Source organism: Daktulosphaira vitifoliae, unplaced genomic scaffold (genome assembly GCF_025091365.1).
Source record: "Daktulosphaira vitifoliae isolate Bord-2020 unplaced genomic scaffold, ASM2509136v1 Scaffold_1, whole genome shotgun sequence".
In the NCBI taxonomy this organism is placed as follows: Eukaryota; Metazoa; Arthropoda; class Insecta; order Hemiptera; family Phylloxeridae; genus Daktulosphaira; species Daktulosphaira vitifoliae.
In genome coordinates this window covers 62,087,212-62,110,605 of record NW_026099572.1, presented here as the reverse complement: position 1 = coordinate 62,110,605, position 23,394 = coordinate 62,087,212, and the positions used below count along the sequence as shown (strand labels likewise).

The 23,394-nt window shown below is 26.1% G+C and overlaps 1 protein-coding gene across 1 annotated transcript; it reads left to right on the top strand.

Moving 5' to 3' along the window:
- The first annotated feature begins 5,273 nt into the window (after positions 1-5,273).
- LOC126910232 (uncharacterized) lies at positions 5,274-22,553 on the top strand. The gene is made up of 16 exons (XM_050692599.1): positions 5,274-5,655; positions 5,717-5,902; positions 6,189-6,253; positions 13,172-13,565; positions 13,635-13,812; positions 14,537-14,723; positions 15,662-15,919; positions 16,191-16,381; positions 18,470-18,668; positions 19,289-19,536; positions 19,600-19,744; positions 20,648-20,794; positions 20,854-20,983; positions 21,971-22,101; positions 22,166-22,331; positions 22,420-22,553. Exons 1-16 carry the CDS (start codon positions 5,412-5,414, stop codon positions 22,437-22,439), a joined length of 2,889 nt encoding a protein of 962 aa, XP_050548556.1. The 5' UTR covers positions 5,274-5,411; the 3' UTR covers positions 22,440-22,553.
- The last annotated feature ends 841 nt before the right edge of the window (positions 22,554-23,394 follow it).

Here is a 23,394-nt window from a genome sequence, read left to right as displayed (position 1 = left end):
TTTTTTGTGTCTGTTACCACTTTTTCTCAGCTCTCACCGAACCGATTTCTTTCAATGATACGTCAAAAGATCACAAATCGTATCTAGTCGAAGACATTACCCTTAAAAAATAAAAAATTTTCCCTCGTTCCCCGCAAATGGGGGAAACCTCCGAAAAAATTACAAATTTAAAAATGGCTAATTTTCGAAATTTTTTCAATTTTTTTTACTAAAAAATGCCGTAACTTTTTCAAAAATGAACATATCAATATAATTCAATTTTGTATAGATGAATAATATCATTACCTTTCATTTGGTATATTTTTTTCATAAATTTAACCCTTAACCTGCCCACAAGGGGGGATTTAAAATGACAACTTTTTCACAAAAAATTAATTTTTTTAACTTAAATTTTGAAAATGTTCCGGAAGGTCTGACACTTTTATATATATCTTAAATTAAAGCTAATGTAATATGCTTTATCATGAAAAAAAAAAATTTCGGACTTTATCTTATCTTCATGGTGAAAATGGCTACCGAATGCTATTTTTGTGTGAAAATTTTCGATTTTGTATTTTCCATTTTTAACTTTATTATGCTATAACTTTTTGAAAAATGTATGAATCATTACAATTTTTTTATGAGAAGTAGTATTTATATAGATCTTTCATTCGACATACTGTTTTTTTAAATCGGACCATTTCCCTAAATACAGGGGGGATTCAAAACATAAAAATGCATATAGAAAGTAGAACTTTTTCAACTTAACTTTTGAAAGATGTTCCGGAAGGTCTGACACTTTTATATATATCTTAAATTAAAGCTAATGTAATGTACTTTATCATGAAAAAAAAAATTTCGGACTTTATTTTGTCTTCACGGTGAAAATGGCTACCAAATGCTATTATTGTGTGAAAATTCTCAATTTTATTTTTTACATTTTTAACTTTATAATGCTATAACTTATTGAAAAGTGTATTGATCAATATAATTTTTTTATGGGAAATACTATTTTTTAATAATCCCTTTTTCATTCGACATACTTTATCTTAATCAGGATATTAATAAGGAACTAGCAGTTTATGAAGCTTTTGGAATAATCCACCAATTTTTTAAAATTAAACACTATCTAAAGATTTGCATCGAAGCGTTTTTTTTTGATAGTGATTTTAATCACTGTCAGATATCATTATACTTGATCCAACTATGCCACGTCACCACTGTGCCGCGACCCCCCTGTGCTGGGTTTTTTTACTAAAATTTTTCTTAAATTCTATTCTACAAAATAGCTATCTTAGATTTTTTTTGTACATTTTATTTAAAATTTAAAAATAATTAATATTTTTAATAAAATTAAAAAAATTAATTATTGAGATATAGCTATAGACCTAACGTATAACTATTATTAAAAAAAAAAATCAGCTAAAAATATTAACTGGACCAAAAGTTATTTAAGTTGTCAGTGAGTGGTAGGCCACCTTGTATATGTAAAAATCCATCGTTAAATTCAGGTGAAACTAAAAATCATTTTTTTTTTAATTTATGATTTATATAGCAACATGTTACAAAAAACTTTGAAATATTATAGACTGGTAGTAGCACACACAAATAGAGTTAAAAAATTCATAAATTACAAAGTAAAATTATTTACTCTTGTAGTTGAATACTTTTATCATATCAAATCTAATTCGACAATGAATATTTTAATAATATTAGAAATTAATGATTTTAATTGTTTGTATGGAAAAAGCTGGTTAAGATATTTTTTATTTGATTGAGGGATTTTTTTTTAATTTTTAAGAGTAATAACTTAAACTAAATACGAATTGTAATCATTCGACATATCGTTGAAAAAAGTAGGTCAAGTAAGTGTTGGCAAAATAAATCGTAGCCACAAAAATAACCACATAGTAAAATAATATTAACATGAATATAAATTTCTTCTCACGAGGGGAGACTATAGTGATAGGATCCTTTATATTTATAGAAGTTATTGAATCTAAATGTGATAAATATCAAATGATTTGAACATTTTATTTTAACTCAAAAAAAATGCAAGATATTATTTGCCACAGACGGATTTAAACCTCAAACCCTAAACGTGAAAGACACAAGTGTTTCCGATTCGTCAACTGTTCGTTGCTTTTGTAACAAGATAAAATTGGCTATTTAAGCTAACTCAAATTTAAAAATTACTTTTTGAACTTTAAAAAAATAATAAAATTTTAATAAATTTAATTTCTTATGTCTTATGAACTTTATTCTATGTCAATTAAATTATAAAATATTCATGAAAGTTAGTGTATTGCCCTTATAAGATATTTTTTAAATAAAAAACCCAGGATTTTAACACAAAAATAGCATATTTTTGAATACAGTAGCCATTTGCGCATACAAGATAGGTCATTGGGACAAATTTTTTTTTTAATTTTGTAGTACATGATATAAGCTTTAATTTGACATATGTTTAAAGGACGCAGTATTTCCGGAACATTTTCAAAAGTTAGTTTTTGTAAAAAAGTTGGAATTTTAAATCCCCCTGTGAGCAGAATAAGTGTTAGATTTTCAAAAAAAATGATATAAAATAAAAGGAAATTACCTAAGGTTTTAATATAAAAAAATATTAATTTGATTTGTTAATATTTGAAAAAGTTATGGCAGTTTGAAGTACAAAAAACATCCCGATAGAAGGTGATTTTATCGCAAACATTACATTTTTTTTTAAATTTCGAGAGCCATTTGCACATAGAAGATAAGGTGTCGGGGCAAATTTTTTTTTTCATTTTATAGTATATAACATAACTTTTGATTTGATATATGTTTAAAGGACACAGTATTTCCGGAACATTTTTAAAAATTAAGTTGAAAAAGTTAGTTTTTGTAAAAAAGTTTCTATTTTAAATCTCCTCCAGTGAGCTGGTTTAGTGTTAGATTTTCAAAAAAATGATATCAAATGAAAAAAAATATATCTAAGGTATTAGTAAAAAAAAATTTTTGTTGATTTTTGAAAAAGTTATGAAAGTTTTAAGAAAAAAAAGTGAAAAGAATGACAAAATTTACCGGTTTGTATAATTTGTAATTTTTTTAGTTTTCCCCCATTTGTGGGGAACGAGGGAAATTTTTCCAATTTTTAAGGGTAAAGTCTTCAACTAGATACAATTTGTGATCTTTTGACGTATTGTTGAAAGACACACAAAAAAAAAATAATAAAAAAATAAACACATCATGGTAAAATTAATACATTCTCATCTTCGCATCGAAGCTAAAAGGTCTTTCCCTGTCGGTATTTTTGACAATTTAAACTTTTTTTTTTTATTTTAGTAAAATTAAAGATTCAAGATGTGAAAAAAAAATCTTTTTCACTATTTAATGATTGCTTTAATAAAATATAGTGTTTTTTGTTTAGCCATTTTGATAATTAAAAAGCATAATACCAAAAATTACACTATTTTACCCAAATATCGATTCATAATGTAAATCAAGTATTCTAGATTTTAAAAATATAATTTTTTCTTTTTGGCGGACAAAAATAACTGCGTATAAGGCTAATAATATTAAACCAATTCGTACATATTTTATTTACATTTAGCTTTCATTTATTTATTTATTATTTCCAGATTTCTGAAAAATCGTCTTGTAATGTTTCCATCGTTTGATTCGATTTCTGATACTGAATTTTTTAAGTAATTCGTATCGTCAAAAGTAAATCAATTAAAAATTTTAGCTGTTTCTATGGCATAAATATTAAAAGCATCTACATCAATTTTTTTCCACTAGCAATTGCTGAATGTATATTTTCTAATAGTTCAAACGATGGAAATACTACAAGGTGATTTTTCAGAATATGTACAAATTGGTTTAATCGTATTAGCCTTATGTACAGTTATTTTTGTCCGCCACAAAAAAAAGTATATTTTAAAAATCTAGAATACTTGTTCTGCATTATTTATGTATCGATATTTGGGTAAATAGGGTAATTTTTTGTATTATGCTTTTTAATTACCAAAAATTGTATTTTGTTAATTAAAATTTTATGCTGTATGATTAAAAATGAAAATCAAACAAATAAATCGCATCTGTTTCAACATTTGTAAATATAATGATACATGGATAACGATTGTACAATGTAATTTATTTATTGAAGAAACCAGTGCTTGTATTACATACAAAAATTTTTGTGATCGATAGTCAGTCTTTTGTTGCTAAGATATAAAAACACGATTGTTTATCAAACAAATATTAAGATTCTAATAGTACTTTGTGATTTCTAACAAAATTAAATAATTATTACGACTACTGAATCAATTTTTTATTCTATCATACTTTGTTAAAGAGGATATGATAATGCATAAAAAGTAAGATTATCAAGAAAAATTTAACTTAAAATACTTATTTCTTAGCGTTCATTATTGTTTAATTAAAAAAATGAAATGGTAAGCCTTTCAGGGACTGTAACTTTTATAATTTTAATTATATGAATTTTTATTATATCTAAACAGTTAATTTATACGTACAACTGAATAAATTTTACATAACAGCTAAATTATACATTTTTTGCCGAAATAATGATTGAAAAAATATGACTCTGTCGATTTAATGACTAGAAATAATTGCTGAAAATTATTAGCATTATGGTTCCTTTTTCTGAGGCTTTTCTTTAAATATAATGTTATTTTTTTGAAATTTTATACTTTAAATTTATAATAAAGCAAAATATTAATGTTATATCTTAAGTGTTCATCTATTTAAAAATTTTTAATTATCATTCATAGTAACAGTTGCTATGACTATAGTAACTCATATTCCTTGTAACGAATAAATATACAAACATACTGATTTTCAGTAGTGTTATTGTTAAATAATTTTTTCGTTATTAGATACTCAGTGCAATTAAGAAATTTATATGTTTTTATTGACTATACAACCTTGTATTTATAAATTGTATAACTTAAAATTCAATTTACTTTAGTATAAAAAAATTTACTTTGTATTCTTGAACTTTTTTTTTAAATTGGCACTCTTTATTTAAATAGCACAGAATAATTCTGTATATATATATTATTATAGTATATGAACTTTAAGAATACGTATGAATTACGTTGAATGTATGAGCTCATTTCTCAATTGATAAAATATTTGGCATCTAGAAAATAATTATTATTACCGGAATTTCTGTTTTGGATTAGTAAAAAGGCTGATTTATATGTTTTTGATACTGCTGAATCCAAATTAGATATTATTTTTTTAATAATAATTTTTTGTTTAATAATCCTTTAGTTAAAGGATTGATGAGATAGGTAATATCATCTGAGTGCATTACATAACCATACGTAATTTTTTTTGAAGTTTTTTTATGTTATGTCACTAACCATGATTATTTTATTTTTTAATTAACAGAATTAACATTTTTACTGACGTTTAATTAACAAACAATGGATACTAGAATTGTATGGTTTGTAAAATGTATAAACAATGTGTTTCAAATTGGTACAGAAATATTTACGATGAATTTATTTGAAGAAGAATTATGTAAAAATGAAAGTATTCTAAAAAATCAATTGATTCAATTTTTGGAATCACCTAATAACGAAGAAAATAACTTTAAAAATATAATGTATGTTTATACTTCAGTAGTAGAAAAAGTTATTTATGAAGAAATTGAAGTTGAAGAAGAGTGTATGTAAAAAATTATACTATATGATACGTGATGGAAACATATATACAAGTATTTTTTTAGTATCAGAATTTGAAGTACAGTCAATGAAAGAATTTGGTGTAAAACAAGTAAAAAAAAAACACGATAAAAAGAAAAAGAAAAAGCATGCTCAAATTGTAGATACGACTATAACTGGTGATTCAGTATCTGATTCTGATAAAGATTCAGATGGAAAATCTAAGGATGGTTACTCTAGTCCAGATACAGGTAGTTATACACAACTAAAAATTGTTTGCTCAGCACAATTTTTCTTTCAGGATTAACAGACGGAGTTTCTTTATATAAATCTGTTAGAAACTATTTAAAGACTAAAATCATGTAAATTGACAATTGGTAAAATAAAGCAAAATCTGATTAAAAAATTAATTACCGTGTTTAATAAAAGAAAAAAATATAATTATATTAATAAATATAAATATTTTTTTTATTTAACAAATTATGCAGTTAAATAAATAAGTTTATAATGAATAATTTAATTTATAATCATATTTAGCTATACAAATGGCAGACGGCAATGGTACAGGAAAACATTCTCAAAAACATTATAAGAAAGTTAAAGTAAGAAATGCGAACTATATTTTCATTAAATATATGTTATATTTTGTAGTTATGATTTTTGACAAATGCAAAATATATATGCATTTTTTTGGTGAGAAGATTATATTAATTTTTGTAATTTTATGTTTTTTATTAATTTATAAAAGACTTTCTGCTATGTTTAGTGGTATCATTTTTATTATAATAATTAAATTAGCTAGTTTTAGTTTTTGTTTTTTGAAAGGTGTCATTTTTGATTTGCTATCTTCTCATAAAAATCGTCAAAATATTATATATTTAATTATAATAATAATATTTTATAATATAATTATATCATCGTTGTAACTATTTAAAAATGATTACAATATGATTAATTTTCTACACTTTACATAAACTTAAATTTTACTAGTTCTAGTTATATTTAATTAATTTAAACCAACATCACAAACAAATATGCCAGAGTAACACCTATTCATTTTATATACATTGTTTTTATAGAAAAATTATTATTTTTTATTGGAGTAAATAAAAGCTTTTAAAAATCCAGTATATTTTAGCTTCGATGCGAAGCTGAGAAGGTATTAATTTTACCATGATATACTTTTTTTTTTTTTTTATGTCTGTAGCTACTTTTTCTCACCTCTCACTGGACCGATTTCTTTTAACAATACGTCAAAAAATCACAAATCGTATCTAGTTGAAGACATTACCCTTAAAAATTAAAAAATTTTCCATCGTTCCCCGAAAATGGGGGAAATCTCAAAAAAAAAAATACAATTTTTAAAATCGGTAAATTTTGTCTTTTTTTTCACTTTTTTTCTTAAAAATTCCATAATTTTTTCAAGAACAAATATATATGAATATAAGTCATCCGCATAGGCTTGTGTATAACAGTATTTGTTTAACTTTTTAATAAGCGAGTCCAATACTAGACACCATAGCAAGGGAGATAGAACCCCGCCTTGTGGACATCCCTGTTTAACACTCTTGATTAGTCTGATTTCATTGAGCTGTCCCATTATGGAGCGTTCCTGAAGCATGGTTTCTATCCACTTAGTAATAAGTGGTTCTATTCCATGCTGTTGTGTAGATTCACACATAGCATCGAAGGGAGTATTATCGAAAGCCCCTTCGATTTCCATGAATATAACTATTGCATACATTTTATACGCCACAGCTTTCTCTATCTTAGTCGTCAGGCAGTGTAGAGCTGTATTATTAGATTTCCCCGTTTGGTACGCATGTTAGTTTTCATGTAAAGGGTGCTCCTTTAGAGACCCCTCTTTGATGTACCTATCAATAAGTTTCTCCATAGTCTTAAGAAAAAAAGAAGTAAGACTTATTGGCCTGTAGGATTTTGCTTCATAATAGTTAGTGCGGTTAGGTTTAGGTATAAACACCACTCTGACCTTTCGCCAGCTTTCCGGTTGATACCATAGGCAAGGCATGCCCTAAATATTTTGCAGAGATGGAGGACGATTATCTCTAACCCTTCTTGCAGAAGTGCAGGGAAAATTTCGTCACAGTCTACAGCTTTAAATCTGCCAAAGGCTTTTATTGCCCATCTTATTCCACTTGGGGATATCACTTTCCTGGTTAGTTTCCAATCAGCACAGGTCACACGTATATCCTGTGTATCATGTGATGTTCTCTGTTGTTAATTAAAGAGTCAGGAAAATGTGTGTTCATCAAATATGATAATGTTGCATTATCGTTATTTATGAACATGCCGTCTAGCAGTAGTATTGCTTCGACAGTTTTGTTTGGTCCATTTCTTAGTGATCGCAGAAGTCTAGTTGCTATAGGGAGTTGTTGTATATCCTTCAAAACTTTTTTCAGCTTTCTCTTTTGGACTTTTTCAAAGCAGATTTGTTTTTGCAGTTCTTTTGTGCGTCCTTATAGGATTCCCAATGTTGTTCCAAACCTGATTTCATTGCTTTATTTAGAAACTTACGTGAATTCTATCTTAATTTAAATAGGTTAGCATTCCACCAAGTTACACCCTGTTCTGTAACGTTCCTTTCTACTAAAGGACAGTTTTCTTTGTAAGCCGAGACAATGGACTTAGTCTCGACCCCAATCTAAACTGTAGGTTATTCAGGTCACGAGAAAGATCTGCCCTGTAGTTCTCATATTAAAAATCAAAATAAATAATAATTTGAAAACAATTAATTTTAAAAATTATATAATATTTAATTAAAAAATTGATTATTATATAATTATATATTATATTTTTGAATCTAAGAATTACTAATTATGTTATAAATAAGAAAATAGGAGTTCATTTTGCTTTTGTAATTATCCACCAAATTCTTAGAGTTAAGCACTATCTACAGATTTGCATCGAAGCGTTTCTAATGATAATGATTTTAATCACTGTCTAATTAAATTGATACTGGCCACGTCCTCACTGTGCTGGGTTTTTATGTATAACAATATGTGTTGAGTAAAGTGTGGCAATCTCCCGTGGCATTCGTTTTAGATCGGTTTGAACGTGATCGCGCATCATCCGTCCATCGCCCCTTACACAGCTAGCGTCCGTCGTTTTTGTTTATAGTTTGTTTTTTACGTCTCGTCTTTTACCGTATGTACACACTTTTTTCACGTCTTGTGCCTTAATATACACAAATTTTCCGATTGTTAAACCACTTTAAATTATTTTTCCTTTTATCGTCATCTTTTGTTTATATATTAATCTTCGTTTGCTTGATTAGTGTATAGCTATTTTTGTCTTGATCGCTCATATTAGTTTTTAAACAGTACCATGTTATTAATACCGATATGCATTGTATAATCCGTCGTGTATTTGTGTTTTACATTTACTATCTTTAGTTACATCATAATGAGATCTTTCAGGCACATTGCTATTCTCACTAATATCCTCAAACCTTCACCAGATAAGTTCTTGATTTTATTTTATTGTTCATGTTTTTCATGTTATATGATTAATATTGTCAGTATGTAAGTTCCCCTCCTCCCCTTTACTTTTTAATATTTGCAGAACTATAATATATATTTTTGTAATTTCATATGCATTAAAAATGGTGTACCTAGTTTTTATATCCCTCTTATTTTCATACTTATATTTTTTGGTTCTTCGAGTAGAATTTATGATTTTTTTGTTGTTTCTTTTTTTTTATTGTATAATAAAATGCCCAAAAAGAGTGCAAAAAGTCCTTAAGACTGATAAAGAATTAGTTTCCGCGCGTTTCCATTTGTCCACGTTCTAAAATTGATCGTCAATATTTACTCCGTCGTGGTAAAATCAAAAACCTATGCTATGTTGAGGCCGTCTCTTAACGTATGTGTTCGTTATTTGGATTTATTTGTTAAAGAATTTCACAACTTGGGTCATAGTGATGAATTTGAATTGTTCGATTATCTCGTCACTGATGAAATGGAAAAATTTTATTATAAGATTAGTGCTGTTTAGATCATTGCAACAGCCCATCTCGTTATCAGCCGTCAGTTATGATATTGTTTTGACTGCACTAACGGAGTGGTTTGACAACTAATGTTTACTCACTACAGCACACCTTGAAAAGATATTTTCTTTTTGTCCAATTAATCAGGAGTTGCTGCCAGACTTGATGACTTTTTTTAACGTATTTACAGAAAATATCACTACGTTGAAAAAACTCGGAGTCATCGATCTCGCGGACTTCATTCTCTTTTATATGAGTTCCCGTGTCCTTGACATAAATACTTGTCAGTTATTTCAATGCAGTGTTTCGCAATCAAAGGTTCCTACATTTAACGAGTACTAAACTTCGTTGATCAATGGTAACAATATGAAAAGCGATTTTTATGGTCAGCCTAATAAATTGGAAAAAAAAAAATTTAATTTAAAATCATCACTGTGTACCCATAATTCTGCATCTAACACGTCCTCAAGTTCTAGTTAAAAAGTGTTTATTTTATAATGATCGCCGAGATTTTGTACTACAAAAAATGTTTTATTTCTCGTGCCTTGGATCATCTCACATGATCAACACTTGTCAATCGAAGTCGTCTGACCATACTTGTGGAAAACGGCACTACACAGTGCTACATTTTAATCAAGCCAAGAACGATTCAACAGTGTCTTTCAAAAATCAAACTTCATCGAACAAACCATCCACATTATAACACCAATAAAAAATTCGTGGGTACAGTGTGTACCAATACAACTGTTATGTTGGACACCGCTCATATTCTCGTAATTGACCGTTTCGGAAAAATTCACGTCATACGCGTTTTACTTGATAGCGATTCCTAAGTATCCGTTATTACGACCGAATGATTTTCACGACTTAAATTACCCCAACGAAAATGGGAAACAGATATAGTCGGCTTATCTAAAGAGCCAGTCGTCAAGGTCAAAAGATGACTGATTTTCACATTTCAATACAGACCCATCGTTTATTTTATGTTTGCCATGACATCAAAATAATTCCGACTATTACAACGTACATACCGTCTATTATGCTAACACACGCGATATGTGAACAATACCAGCAATTACAATTAGCTGACCCAACATTTCACATTATATTAGGTGGTTATATATTTCCCCAAATAGTTCATTCTCAAGGTGACGTTATTCATACTCTTGTCTTTCCGTCTACATTGAACACTCTACTCGAGTTGGTTATTATAAGAACAGTCAATCAACCAAAACAGACATCACTAGTTTCGCTGTCCGTAAGCTCTTCACCATCTATACATTCGCTTATGCAAAAATTTTGGTCCGTTTAAGCATCCGTCGCGTCCGAACACCCGATGACTGAAAATGAATAATAAGAACGTTGGTTTACAAGAACAGCTACACGAGAAACCTTGGGGAAGTTTCGTGTGTCATTACCATTTCGTCTACAAGTACTTATGCAAGACTCGAAGCTGTATGACACCTATCGTTCGTTTATACACGAATATCTATCGCTCGGGTATATGAAGCGTGCGATTCAGCCGGGTCAATATTTTATACTACACCATACTGTAATAAAACAAGACGGCGTCGTCTCTAAGTTAAGAGTAGTTTTTAATTTATCATGTCCGTCATGTAACAGTTTATCCCTTAATGATATTTTGTGTATCGGTCCATAACTTCAAAAGAAATCAAGTGTTATAATTCTCAAAGGTCGTTTGAAAAAATTTGTAATTAAAACCGACATAGCGAAGGTGTATCGACAAATTTTAGTGCGTCCTTCCGATTGTGCCTATCAATACTCATTATAGCGCAATTTTCCCGATGACAAAGTTGTCTAATATAAATTGCTCACCGACACCTACGGAAAATTTTTGGCACCGTATCTTGAAATTCGATGTCTCCACGAGCACGATAGAATTGAAGAACAATATTTTCCCGCCGCCAAAGGAATTTTGTCCAATACTACTTACATTGATGACATCATAGCTGGAGTGAATACTATAAAAGATCTTCTTATTATTCAAAAACAATTAATTCCACTATTAAATACCGGAAAATGTACATTGAAAAAATGGACCAGTAATTATAGTCAAATTTAGTGCCTGCTAAAGACTGCGCACTATCGTTGTGATTTGATCCCAAAAGAGATCAGATAGTAAAGGTACTCAGACTTCACAGGGACCCCGACAGCAATTCATTTACCTATCATACTTATTCACATGATTGTCAACCAACAAAAAGGTCTGTTTTGTCTATTATTATCAAACTGTATGATCTGGTCACTAGGTTCATCCTTGTTGTGGACCAAAAGTCGTATGCAGCAATTGTGGCACGCTAAGCATGAGTGGGATACTCCTTTACCAGCAGAGTTGACCGATTCGAAATTTTTTTATAAATAAGGTCCCATGATTAAATGCTATTTCGTTGCCCCAACATATTGACGTTCATAATTATTAAGAGATACAACTTATTGACTTTTCAGATGCTTCAGGAAAGGGGTACGCGGTTTATTTACAAGTGATTTATCACACCAGTGATATATCCGTACATTTCATTAGTTACAAAACAATTGTAGCGCCTTTAATGAATGATGACACTAATACATTTGTTTTGATTCAACTATTAAAACTAGTTGATTTAATTCTAAGATGAAAAGGGAATTAAAATAAAACCCAATTTTGTGGACTGTATATTAATTCTTTTCTTATAATTTTACATTAACAATAAAAACAAACACTGTTTTACAGAAAACATAAAATAAAACAAAATAATAATTAATCTAGGTTAATCTCTTTTACTTAACCAATTATAAAATGGGCGAATAAAAAATAACAAACAATGGTACATATATTTTTTAATACTCATATAACACGCTGATAGTTGCATCAATCATCATAGAATCTATAGACACGAGAATACTTAATAACGCTTCAAAGATGACAAACGTGGACAAATCCTGACTACAATATTAAGGTAGGCAATTTAGTTATCATCAAAGCACTCAATTGTACACTAATCGACTGGCGCATGGGAAGAATTTTACATATATATTCTGGTACTGACAAACTAGTACGGGTAGTTATCGTAAAAACTCAAGATAGTTTATATAAGCGCACAGTCGTTTAACTAGTCAAGCTTCCAGAAGGTGAATGATCACCACTAAACTATTGCCCTCTTACAGCAGAACTGTAATATATATTTTTGTATTTTTATATACATTAAACAGGTGCAACTATTTTTCATACCCCTCTTATTTTCTTTTTTTTTTCTACAAATAAACAACACCTCACAAAGTCATAGACAATCATATTTTAATATTGAAGAGTTACATGTTACAATAAATAAATATAAACATATTATGTTGTGCCATCTGGTATTCTTAGATTTTTTACATCTGAATACCTTATTCATATAATATTAATATATTATTAGAGATATTATTCATTTTTCATAATTTAGTTAAAATATACAGTTAGTAAACAAAAAAAAATTGTTCGTATTTTAGAACCTAAGTTCAGTATATTTTTTAGGTTTTACAAGAAAAACCAATAACTATTCCAGAAATTCATATCTATTTTGGTTCAGCACCTATTGGACTAAAATCAAATGTTCATTATTTATACTTCATAAAAAATACTGCTTCCCCTATACCAGTCTATGACATACAAGAAGAAGCAAATTATTACATGCCAAGTAAATTTTTAATTGGTAATCGTTGTGGATGTTTAATAAAATCAATGATAAAAGAAATTGAAAACATATGGGTTCCTGCAGTAGACATATTATTCATTGATCCTTTTTCATATGACTGTGCAACTACTCGAACAGACCAATGTTCGTTTATAACTTTAATTTCAAATTGTGTTCTGTCGACATTTGTGCGAATTTCTCAAGAAATGAAATCACAAAACAATTATGAAATGTGTAATATTTAGTGTTTTAATATGATTATTTATAAATATGACTTTACTTATCATAAGATATTTTTTATAGTCGTTAAAGATCGTTCTGCTGATTTCAAAAAGCGGCCTATAAGTGTCAATATAGAGAAAATAATAGCATTCAACGAACTTTTTTTGTTACAGCCTCCAACTTATAATAAAAAAAAATTTGAGCCATTAAAGCATCATTTTTTATTAGAGTTAAGATCGCTATTGCAAAAAACTAAAAGGTATGTTATGATAAAAATTACAATTGAAGTGTACTATATAATTGTTTTTTAAATTAGTGACTATCTATATCAGGGGTTAAAGTTTAGTTCTCCATAACGTAAATAAAACAATTTAGTGATTAACATTTTCATAAAAATGTAATGTTCAATTGAAAAACTTTCCATTTTATAAAATGGAAAACTATATAGCTTCATCATTAAAATAATCCCTAAAAAGATCATTTAAGGCTGAAGCTATATTTTTTTGATGAAAAAATATTGATTTTTTTTTAAATTAAAACTAAAATATTGATATTTCACTAAACTGGCAGTTTGACAGATGACATACATAATATTTACGTAATAAATTTACCCAATGATTGTAAATTTCAGGTTAAAGAAAAATTACTTTAAACGGTTTGTTTTTAGAAGTATGCTTTAAACAATTCGAAACGTTTAAACAAAAAATAACTTTTAGCATAAATTTCCTTAAGTATAGTGTAAATTAATTGGATCCCTGTAATATTACAGCTAAAAACATTCATGATTATTGATACTTTTAAATTCATTAATTTATAATTTGTAATTTTTTTTTTTTTTGTTATGTAAAGTTATACAGACCCCCACTCCTATAATAGTGAAACAGCACCTGAACAACCTGATTAAAATTAAAAATTTTATAAAATTATATTAAGTTTAATATATTTTATATAATTCAAAAATAAATTCCTTTAACTAAATTTAGGTCATTATGCTATTTGCTTAAAAAACAATCAACTAGTGTAATTAATCATTTTGATGCTTTAATAAGAGATAACATAGAAGAAATAAGTATTACAATAGAAAAAACACCTGCAATGGTTCTGCAATGCGTTAATGTTTTAGAAGTATGGAATAACAAGATGAAAAATCTTCTATCTAATATAATTGAGGTACTTTTAAGTATAACATAAAAATTTCGACTATATTAACAATATCTTCTTAATAGGAATATTCCAAAGAGAATAATATAATACGATTTTCATTTTGTACATTTACAATATTGTATAACAACATTAATCTTGCTTAGAAAACAGTTATATTTTTAGTAAAATTAATGTAGCTTTAATGTTTGTAATACTAGTTTACTGTTTTATGTAAACCCAAAAATAATTTCAATTTTTAAAAATGAATTTTTTATCTTTGGTAACATTAAACTTCTTGTTTAAAAATTAATAGAATCCTTCTTCTATAATTGTCAAAAAAATATTTAAATTACATTTGATAAAAAAAAAATATAAAACGCACAACAAAAATAATAAAAAAAATTAAATTTTTCTGTACGTTGACTAGTTTCCAGAGAGCAATTTAAAAAATAATGCTATAAAAATATTTTGTTTTTAATATTTAATAAACGAATAAAATCAATTTCAATGGTAAGGTAAACATTTCTTATCTTATATTTTTAATTTGAAAATCAAAAAATCCACCCTTACAATCAAATTTTAATCTTCTTGTGACACGTGTTAATGTCAATCAATTTCAACCAAATTTTGTACAAATCATTTTTTTACTTAATGAAACAATTCTAGGGGTGTATTGAATGAATTTCTAAATTTTACTTTTAAGAATCTATTTATACAATCTACAAGGTAAAACTATAGTATGCCAAAATTTCACCTTGTAAATTTATATTAGGCGATTTAATAACCATTGAAAACTATTGTATAATAATAAAAAATATACATTGATTTTTTTAAAAATAATTATAGTTTAAGTAACTAATCAAAATCAACAACAATAATATCAATATATGATAATGTAACAAGTTTCAATTTCAAGGAAATATTACTCAGATAAAACTCAATTTATAAAAATTAATTTTACTTAGATTCGAGAACGTGTTACTATTTATGACGAATTCGAATTTTGGAAAAGTTGCGATGAAGAGGTTCGTTGGATATTAGATGAGTTAGAGTCAAATGATACAAAATTATTTTTAAAAGTTATTGAGAAATCTTCGAATAATGTTGAAACCTTAAAAAAAACATGGGAAAATTTTAAAGTAGGAAAACTACAATTCATGCATTCTTGCAGTTTAGCCAAAGATAACTTTAAATACATATCTCTTATCGTCGAAAACTGTATGGTAAATAAATTTTTATTATTCAAAAAATATTTTTATTTAGACTTACATTCCAGAGATATTTAAAGAACAAATTACTCCTAGATCAATTTTTATGAGACTAAAATCTTTCTATTTTTAGTATAATTTAGGTTATATTTGTTAGAAACATTTCGATTATAATTTTTATATTTGCTCTGATAACATGTTACTATTTTTTTAGTCTTCTAAAATAAAAAAATCACATGTAATGCACGTTGAATGTTTATACTTATATAGTTCTAATTTTTTGTAGGATTTGTCTACGGCAGATTTAACAACTATAATAAAAATAATTCCAATTTGGTTTGAAAATTTAAGATCCATTTGGTTACTATCCCCATACTTTGGAAAAGATGTTCACATGTTAAGATTACTTATCCAAATAGCTAATAGTCTCTGCGAAATAGTTAGACAAAAGTTAGGAGACTTGAAATCAATTTTTAAGTAAGATTTTTAATATTTGATAAGTACATTACACGTTAACGAATATTAAAAAACTCCTAGAACAGCCTTTAATTCACTTTAGATTACATTTTGTGTACTAATGTTTAAGTTTCCGCAAGGTTATCTACCGGGAACAAACAGCTACGCCACAGTTAATTAAAATCACAATAAAGAGAATTTTTTATACAATATAATAGAAAGTTCAAAGAGTAAAAAAACATGTTAATTGTTACAAACAAGTTGAAGTTTGTTTCCTTAACTACTGAACACTTTATCAATATATAAAATACTTCTTCTATAAATTATGCTAATATTTAATGAAAAAAAAAAAACCAGCACTGAGGGTCGCGGCACAGTGGTGACGTGGCATAGTTGGATCAAGTATAATAATATCTGACAGTGATTAAAATCACTATAAAAAAAAAAACGCTTCGATGCAAATCTTTAGATAGTGTTTAATTTTAAAAAATTGGTGGATTATTAAAAAAGCTTCATAAACTGCTAGTTCCTTATTAATATCCTGATTAAGATAAAGTATGTCGAATTAAAAAGGGATTATTAAAAAATATTATTTCTCATAAAAAATTGTGTTGATCCATACACTTTTCAATAAGTTATAGCATTATAAAGTTAAAAATGTAAAAAATAAAATCGAGAATTTTCACATAAAATAGCATTCGGTAGCCATTTTCATCGTGAAGACAAAATAAAGTCCGACATTTTTTTTTCATGATAAAATACATTACATTAGCTTTAATTTAAGATATATATAAAAGTGTCAGACCTTCCGGAACATTTTCAAAAGTTAAGTTGAAAAAGTTAATTTTTATGAATAAGTTGTCATTTTAAATAAAATAGGTAAAGATATCAAGCATTTATAAAAAAGAAATTATATTGGTATATTCATTTTTAAAAAAGTTACGGCAGTTTTTAGTAAAAAAAATTTTTAAAATTTCGAAAATTAACGATTTTTAAATTTGTATTTTTTTTGGAGGTTTCCCGCATTTACGAGGAACGAGGGAAATTTTTTCAATTTTTGAGGGTAATGACTTCGACTAGATACGATTTGTGATCTTTTGACATATCGTTGAAAGAAATCCGTTCGGTGAGAGCTGAGAATAAGTGGTAACAGACACAAAAAAATAAAAAAAAAAAACACATCATAGTAAGACCAATACCTTCTCAGCTTCGCATCGAAACTAAAAAGGAGTAAATTAATATAAACATTACATTTTGTTAGTATACTTTAAAAATGTGTATTATTTATATTTTTACATTTATAACAAAAATAAAAAACTTAGAATAATAAAAAATAACAGTGTACAGTAGGATGGATCAAAAAATTCAAAATTTTAATGAGAATCATTTTAACTTTATTTTATTTATTAAAATAGGCATTTTGTGAAATGTTGAGATTTTTAAAAAAAATTGACTGGTGGCTCAATGTGTTTTTTGGTATTTTGACCAAAAATACCCTAAAAAACAAAAAACCTGTGTTATTCAATTTTTAATAAAAAATTATGATTAGTATATCAAAATAATTTGATTTTTACTGTAAAATATAAATATTTTAGTTTCAAAATTTTAAGTCAAAAATTGATAACACTAACATCATAATTAACGTCATTGTATGGTATATTTCTAGTAGGTCTCAAGTAAGCTTAAAATATTTTTTAATGCAGTTTGGCTTATATTTTTATGTATATTATAAGAAAAAAAAAATTTTACTATTTTTAAAAACTCATATCTTTTTTTATAATTAATGCATAAATTAAAACATACGATGTTCTTGAAAATATGAATAAATGAATTATATCATTTCTAAAAAAAGTGAGGCTATATAAAAAATTATATATTTACTCGTATGTTTGGTAATGTTAATTATAAGGTTGTTTGTCCGAACACTAATTGAAGTTAACTATGAAACTAAAAAAATACTTTTACAACTATGTTAGAACAAGATATAACTATTACTTTAGTTTAATCAGAACCATTATTAAGTAGATGGTAATTTATTCTATTTTATTAAATGGTTTGCAAAATTTTTAAAATATCATGTAACATTTGTAATTATTATTCTATTCATAGGAATAAAGATATTTGTGAGATATCAAAAATGTCATTGTCTGCCAGTAAAATGATTGATGTTTGGTATAAAAGTTATTTAGAATGTAGAAAATCTATTGAATCATCAGGTTTTAATCGTTGGGAGTTCGATAAATGTAAATTATTTAATAAAACAAATTATGTTAAACGAATTACAAATGATATATATAAAATTGTAGAAGTAAGTAATCAATTAGTTGTAAATAATTAATCATCCTCTCGAAGTACAAATTTTGTTTTAACTATGAAAAATATGTATTCAGTAAATAAAAATGATTTGGTAGTTTTTTATATTATCAGCACAACTCTTAGTAGTCCGTTACTCAATATTATTACTATGATAATATACCTGAGAAATGAATTTTGAAAACATAGTTCCAACCCTTCCTTTCACTATACTGTACTATTTTTGTTTTTAATTAACTATCATAATTGAAACTGAAGGATTCTGTGCAAAAAATAAGATAACTCCATTTTTCAAAATTTTGCTAGAAGCTAAAAAATTAGACATTTTTAACATGTATTCTTACCTATAAGAAAATTTAGCTTAAGTTATATATTTATAGTTATATTTTCCTCCTAGATGAATGTGGTCGTTATTTGAATCTTAAATTTAAACAGTCAAATTCTGATTTAAAAAAAAAATTGAGTTATATTGTTTTTATATAGAGCCTTTCAATTATGAAATAAAATTCAAAAATGTATTCATACGTATTTGAAGTTGTCAAATTTAACTTTTGTTGACAAAAAAATATATATATATATATATATAGTAATTGTGTTATCGATTTTTTTATACAGAAAATAAGTCAGTTCTTAATAATTTTGGGACCAGAATTGAGATCTGCTATTAAAGATATGATTAGTTTAGATGTCATGATAAGTAGAGTAAATTATTTATACAAAGTGTTTGATGGGATTGACTTTGACTTATTTTGCGAAGATAATGTTGAAAATTGGAATTTATTTATTAAAGAATTTAACATAGAAGTAATTAAAGTAGAAGATGAATGTAAATTATTTATCGATGACAGTTTCAATAATTTGAGGTAAAAACTTTAATAAAATTAATTAAACACTAATTAACACTTGATATACTACTATAATTACAGATCATGCAAAGAGGCATTCATAACTTTAGAACTTCTTCAAAAATTGTCTACTAGCCAAGTTTTTAAAAATCAATTCGAATCTAAGTATGGCGCTTTAATTCAACAATATGAAAATGAATTAATAACCGTAGAAACATGGTTTTTGGTAAAAATAGATATAAGTCTTTTAAAAATAGTAGTATAAGAAAATACTAAGGTGTAAAAAAAAAAATGGCCACCAAAAAAATATTAAAATATTAAAAAACGTAAAATCATTTTTCGTTTTTTTTTTTCTAAACAAAATATTTTAATAATTAGATATTATTAAAGAATTTAACGTAGAAGTAATTATAGTAGAAAATAAATGTAAATTATCTTTAATTATATATGCTCTTTAATATATATATAAGTTTCTAATATATCTTATATAAGTTCCTCGAATTCCCAAGTATGACTTTTAGCTATATTTTTAAGTCCTTTCTCAGCCAAATTTTCTCTTAGTATTTATAAAATCAGATCTTTCATCTCTGTTGTAAATTCATTAGTTAATTGGTTCTTTTCCATTAAAAGTATGTAGGTACTTCAAATAAAATAGCAGACATTCTTGCCAATTCTTCTTCTAATTTGTTACTACCATCAATTTACTCTGTTCCTTTTAAAGACTTTCTCTGCTCATTTCATAAACTATGTCTAAGTGCTTGGTAATGTAAATGGTCTAACTTACCTTCAAACTACGTCAAGTAGTACAGAAATGATTGTCACACTATAACTTTTTTTCCCTGGTTCCACAACTTATATGTTTTATTCAACATTAGAAATTACTTTTAACCTCAGAAAATAGAATTTTTTTAGACAAACCAACAAACTAAAATTAATATTCTAATTCCTATTAATTTCTAGTTTTTAATTATAATTACTTTTCGTTTAGCTATTATTATTATTTTTTATAATTTATTAATAGTATACAATAAAAAAAGTCTATAACATGACTGACTTTGATAATTCGTGCTTAGTATATTTTATTATAATTTAAAAATGTTTAATATATTAATAATTAATAAATTTTAAGACTCAAAAACAAGCACCTCCTGTCTCTCGACATCATCCTCCAGTTTCAGGATCTATATTTTGGGCTCGTACGTTGGTTGACAAAATAAAAGAGCCAATAAGTATTATTAATTTATCTAGTAAATTTAATCTACACGAAAAAAACAAAGTAATTTATTTATTTTTTCATTTATACTAGTAATAAATATAAGGTACTTTGATTTTTAGATACAAGAAATATATTCAGGTATTGTTAACCAAATAAAGTTTTATGAAAAGTCTAAAGTCACTACTTGGATCAACGAAGCAAAACTTTTAACTACTCTTCAAATGAGTAGTTATATACTAACATATTCAAGTAAAATATATTCTTATAATTAGAATAAATGGATAATACCTATTTGATATGCCATGAGTTGCCAATTATTTTAAGAATTTTCTATTTTAGTCCGAAACTTTTTTATTCTTAATAGTATTAATATGGTGTTTGAAACACTTGAGTCATGCCTGTTAATGTTAACAAGTAGGATTTTGAGTTTGAAGTTTAAATATTAGCATTTTAAGAGAAAATTTCTACTTATAACTTTTAAAAAAAGTTATTACATATTGAACGATGTATTATATTATGCTTCTTAATTCGTAAAAATAAAATTATTTATTTTAGCAAATCACCGCATGACATCAGCTCTATTTTTTTATCAGAATTAAATTTAATATCCTCGACATAAGTAAAATCTGAGGGACTAAAAAGCATTAGTTATTCTTTCAAATTCTACCCGAAGACCTCTCAAAAATTATGAAAATTACATATGAATTTATAAGAAAAAAAATTAAAAGACGAGATATAAAGTTAATTACTTTAACCATTTTCTTCATATTGTCCCTTAAAATGTTAGATATTTTATATCTAATAAAAGAATAAAGTTATATAAAAAATTTGAATGTCAGTTATTATTAAATTAAAAACTCAAACATTTTATCAAATTCAATATGCGTTTTCTATTTTTTTTTTTAATATCTAATGAGATATTTTTAGTACACAACGTGATTTAAGTAAAACAATCGAAAAAATATTTATTGAGAACCTAAAAAATGTATATGAAAAACAAGATAGATTCTCAAATTAATGAAATTTTAATACATTTAATATAATTATATGACTAGCACAAATATAAGCTTATAAGGATATAAATTTAGTCCTAAGATTAATGTTTACCTAAATTAAAACATTAGTTTTATTAGTTTGATTAAATTTATTCATGAATAAATATACTTTCTAATAAATATTTAAAATTTATTTAATTGAATTTTATGACTAAGTTTAAATTGAAATTATTTTTACTAGGTTTGTTAAATAGTAAAGATGAAGTTTTAAAGATAGAAGACTTTATTAATTGGTCTGCTTGGTTGAAATATGTTGGAGATAAAAATCACATTTTATTGGATAAACAAATGGCTTTTAAAACCAATTTTAACGTGAGTAGATAAATTTGTAAAGTAATTTAAAAATAAATTTACCATAAAAAATATATTTTCATAGGAAAAAATGTATATTCTAATAAAAGAAGCAGAAATGATGGAACTTTTAGGAGTTAGTCTTCCGAAAGATCTACAATTAGTAATTTCACATAAAAATTATTTATTAAGTTCTGTTAAAAAAGTGAACGACATGGTAGTAATGTACAATGGTATTTTAACTTCAATGAGTAATGCGCAAGTAATTTACTTAATACTTAGTCTATAAAAAAAAAAAATACTTTACGAAAAATAATTTTCCTCTTTATTTTTTTAAAGCGTTCAATATTAAAACATAAACTGAAGATTATTGAAAATTATTTTTTCACTGGTCTCTCGCGTTATAAATGGTTTTCAATGAGTATAGACTCATATACTCGTGATGGTATTATTTTGATTAATAAGTTAAAAAATCAGTATAAAAGGCTACAAATAGTAAGTTTATGATTTTAATGATTTTTTTTTTTACATAAATTTATAGTAATTAAATTGTTAATATAATTTTTAGATAGAATCAAACATCATAAAATCTACCACAATAATAGAAAGTTTAAATTTATTTCCAATACATAAAACAGTTAACGACATAAATGAAATGGTAACGAAGTATTTAAATAATTTGATAAAATATTGCTATAAGATATAAGTCATTAATATATAAATAATAAATATTAATTAGACTTTATTAATATTAATACTATTAATTATAAATATAGTATATGTTAATACATACTATACTAGGTGAAGCCTAGAATACTCAGCCCGACCTGGGTTCCTGCACGTCCTATGATGCATTAGGTCTTTTAGGCTGTTTTCACACACACCGACATTATCAGAGCCAGTATCGGGTGCTCGTGTATTTCACATACACCAATAAAACCGGAAGTCGGTGCGAAATCCAATATCGGTTTTAGCACATTGCATATGAATAACCTATAAAATATATGTTCAGCTCTCGACAGACATAAAAAGAATTAGCAAATAGATATACTAGATTATGCCATATAATGACGCTAATTATGATATCCACGTTAGCATTTATAGAATTACAATTTTGAAAATAAAAAATTGTTATTCTATAGTAAATGTTAAATTGTTTTAATGAGATAATCATAATATTTGACTAAAAATTGAATAACAAAGGCTGGTTTTTGTTTGATTAGGTATTTTTGGTCAAAATACTAATAACACGTTGAGCGACCAGTAAAATTTCTTTTGAAAATCTCAAATATTCATAAAATGTCTATTTTAATG

Bases quoted from the DNA above. Each gene is read 5' to 3' on its own strand.
- LOC126910232 (XM_050692599.1), top strand. From the start codon at position 5,412: ATGGATACTAGAATTGTATGGTTTGTAAAATGTATAAACAATGTGTTT. The intron at 6,254-13,171 runs GTAAGAAATGCG...TATATTTTTTAG, and splicing joins AACATTATAAGAAAGTTAAA to GTTTTACAAGAAAAACCAAT. The intron at 20,795-20,853 runs GTAATTTATTTA...TTTGATTTTTAG, and splicing joins ATCTACACGAAAAAAACAAA to ATACAAGAAATATATTCAGG.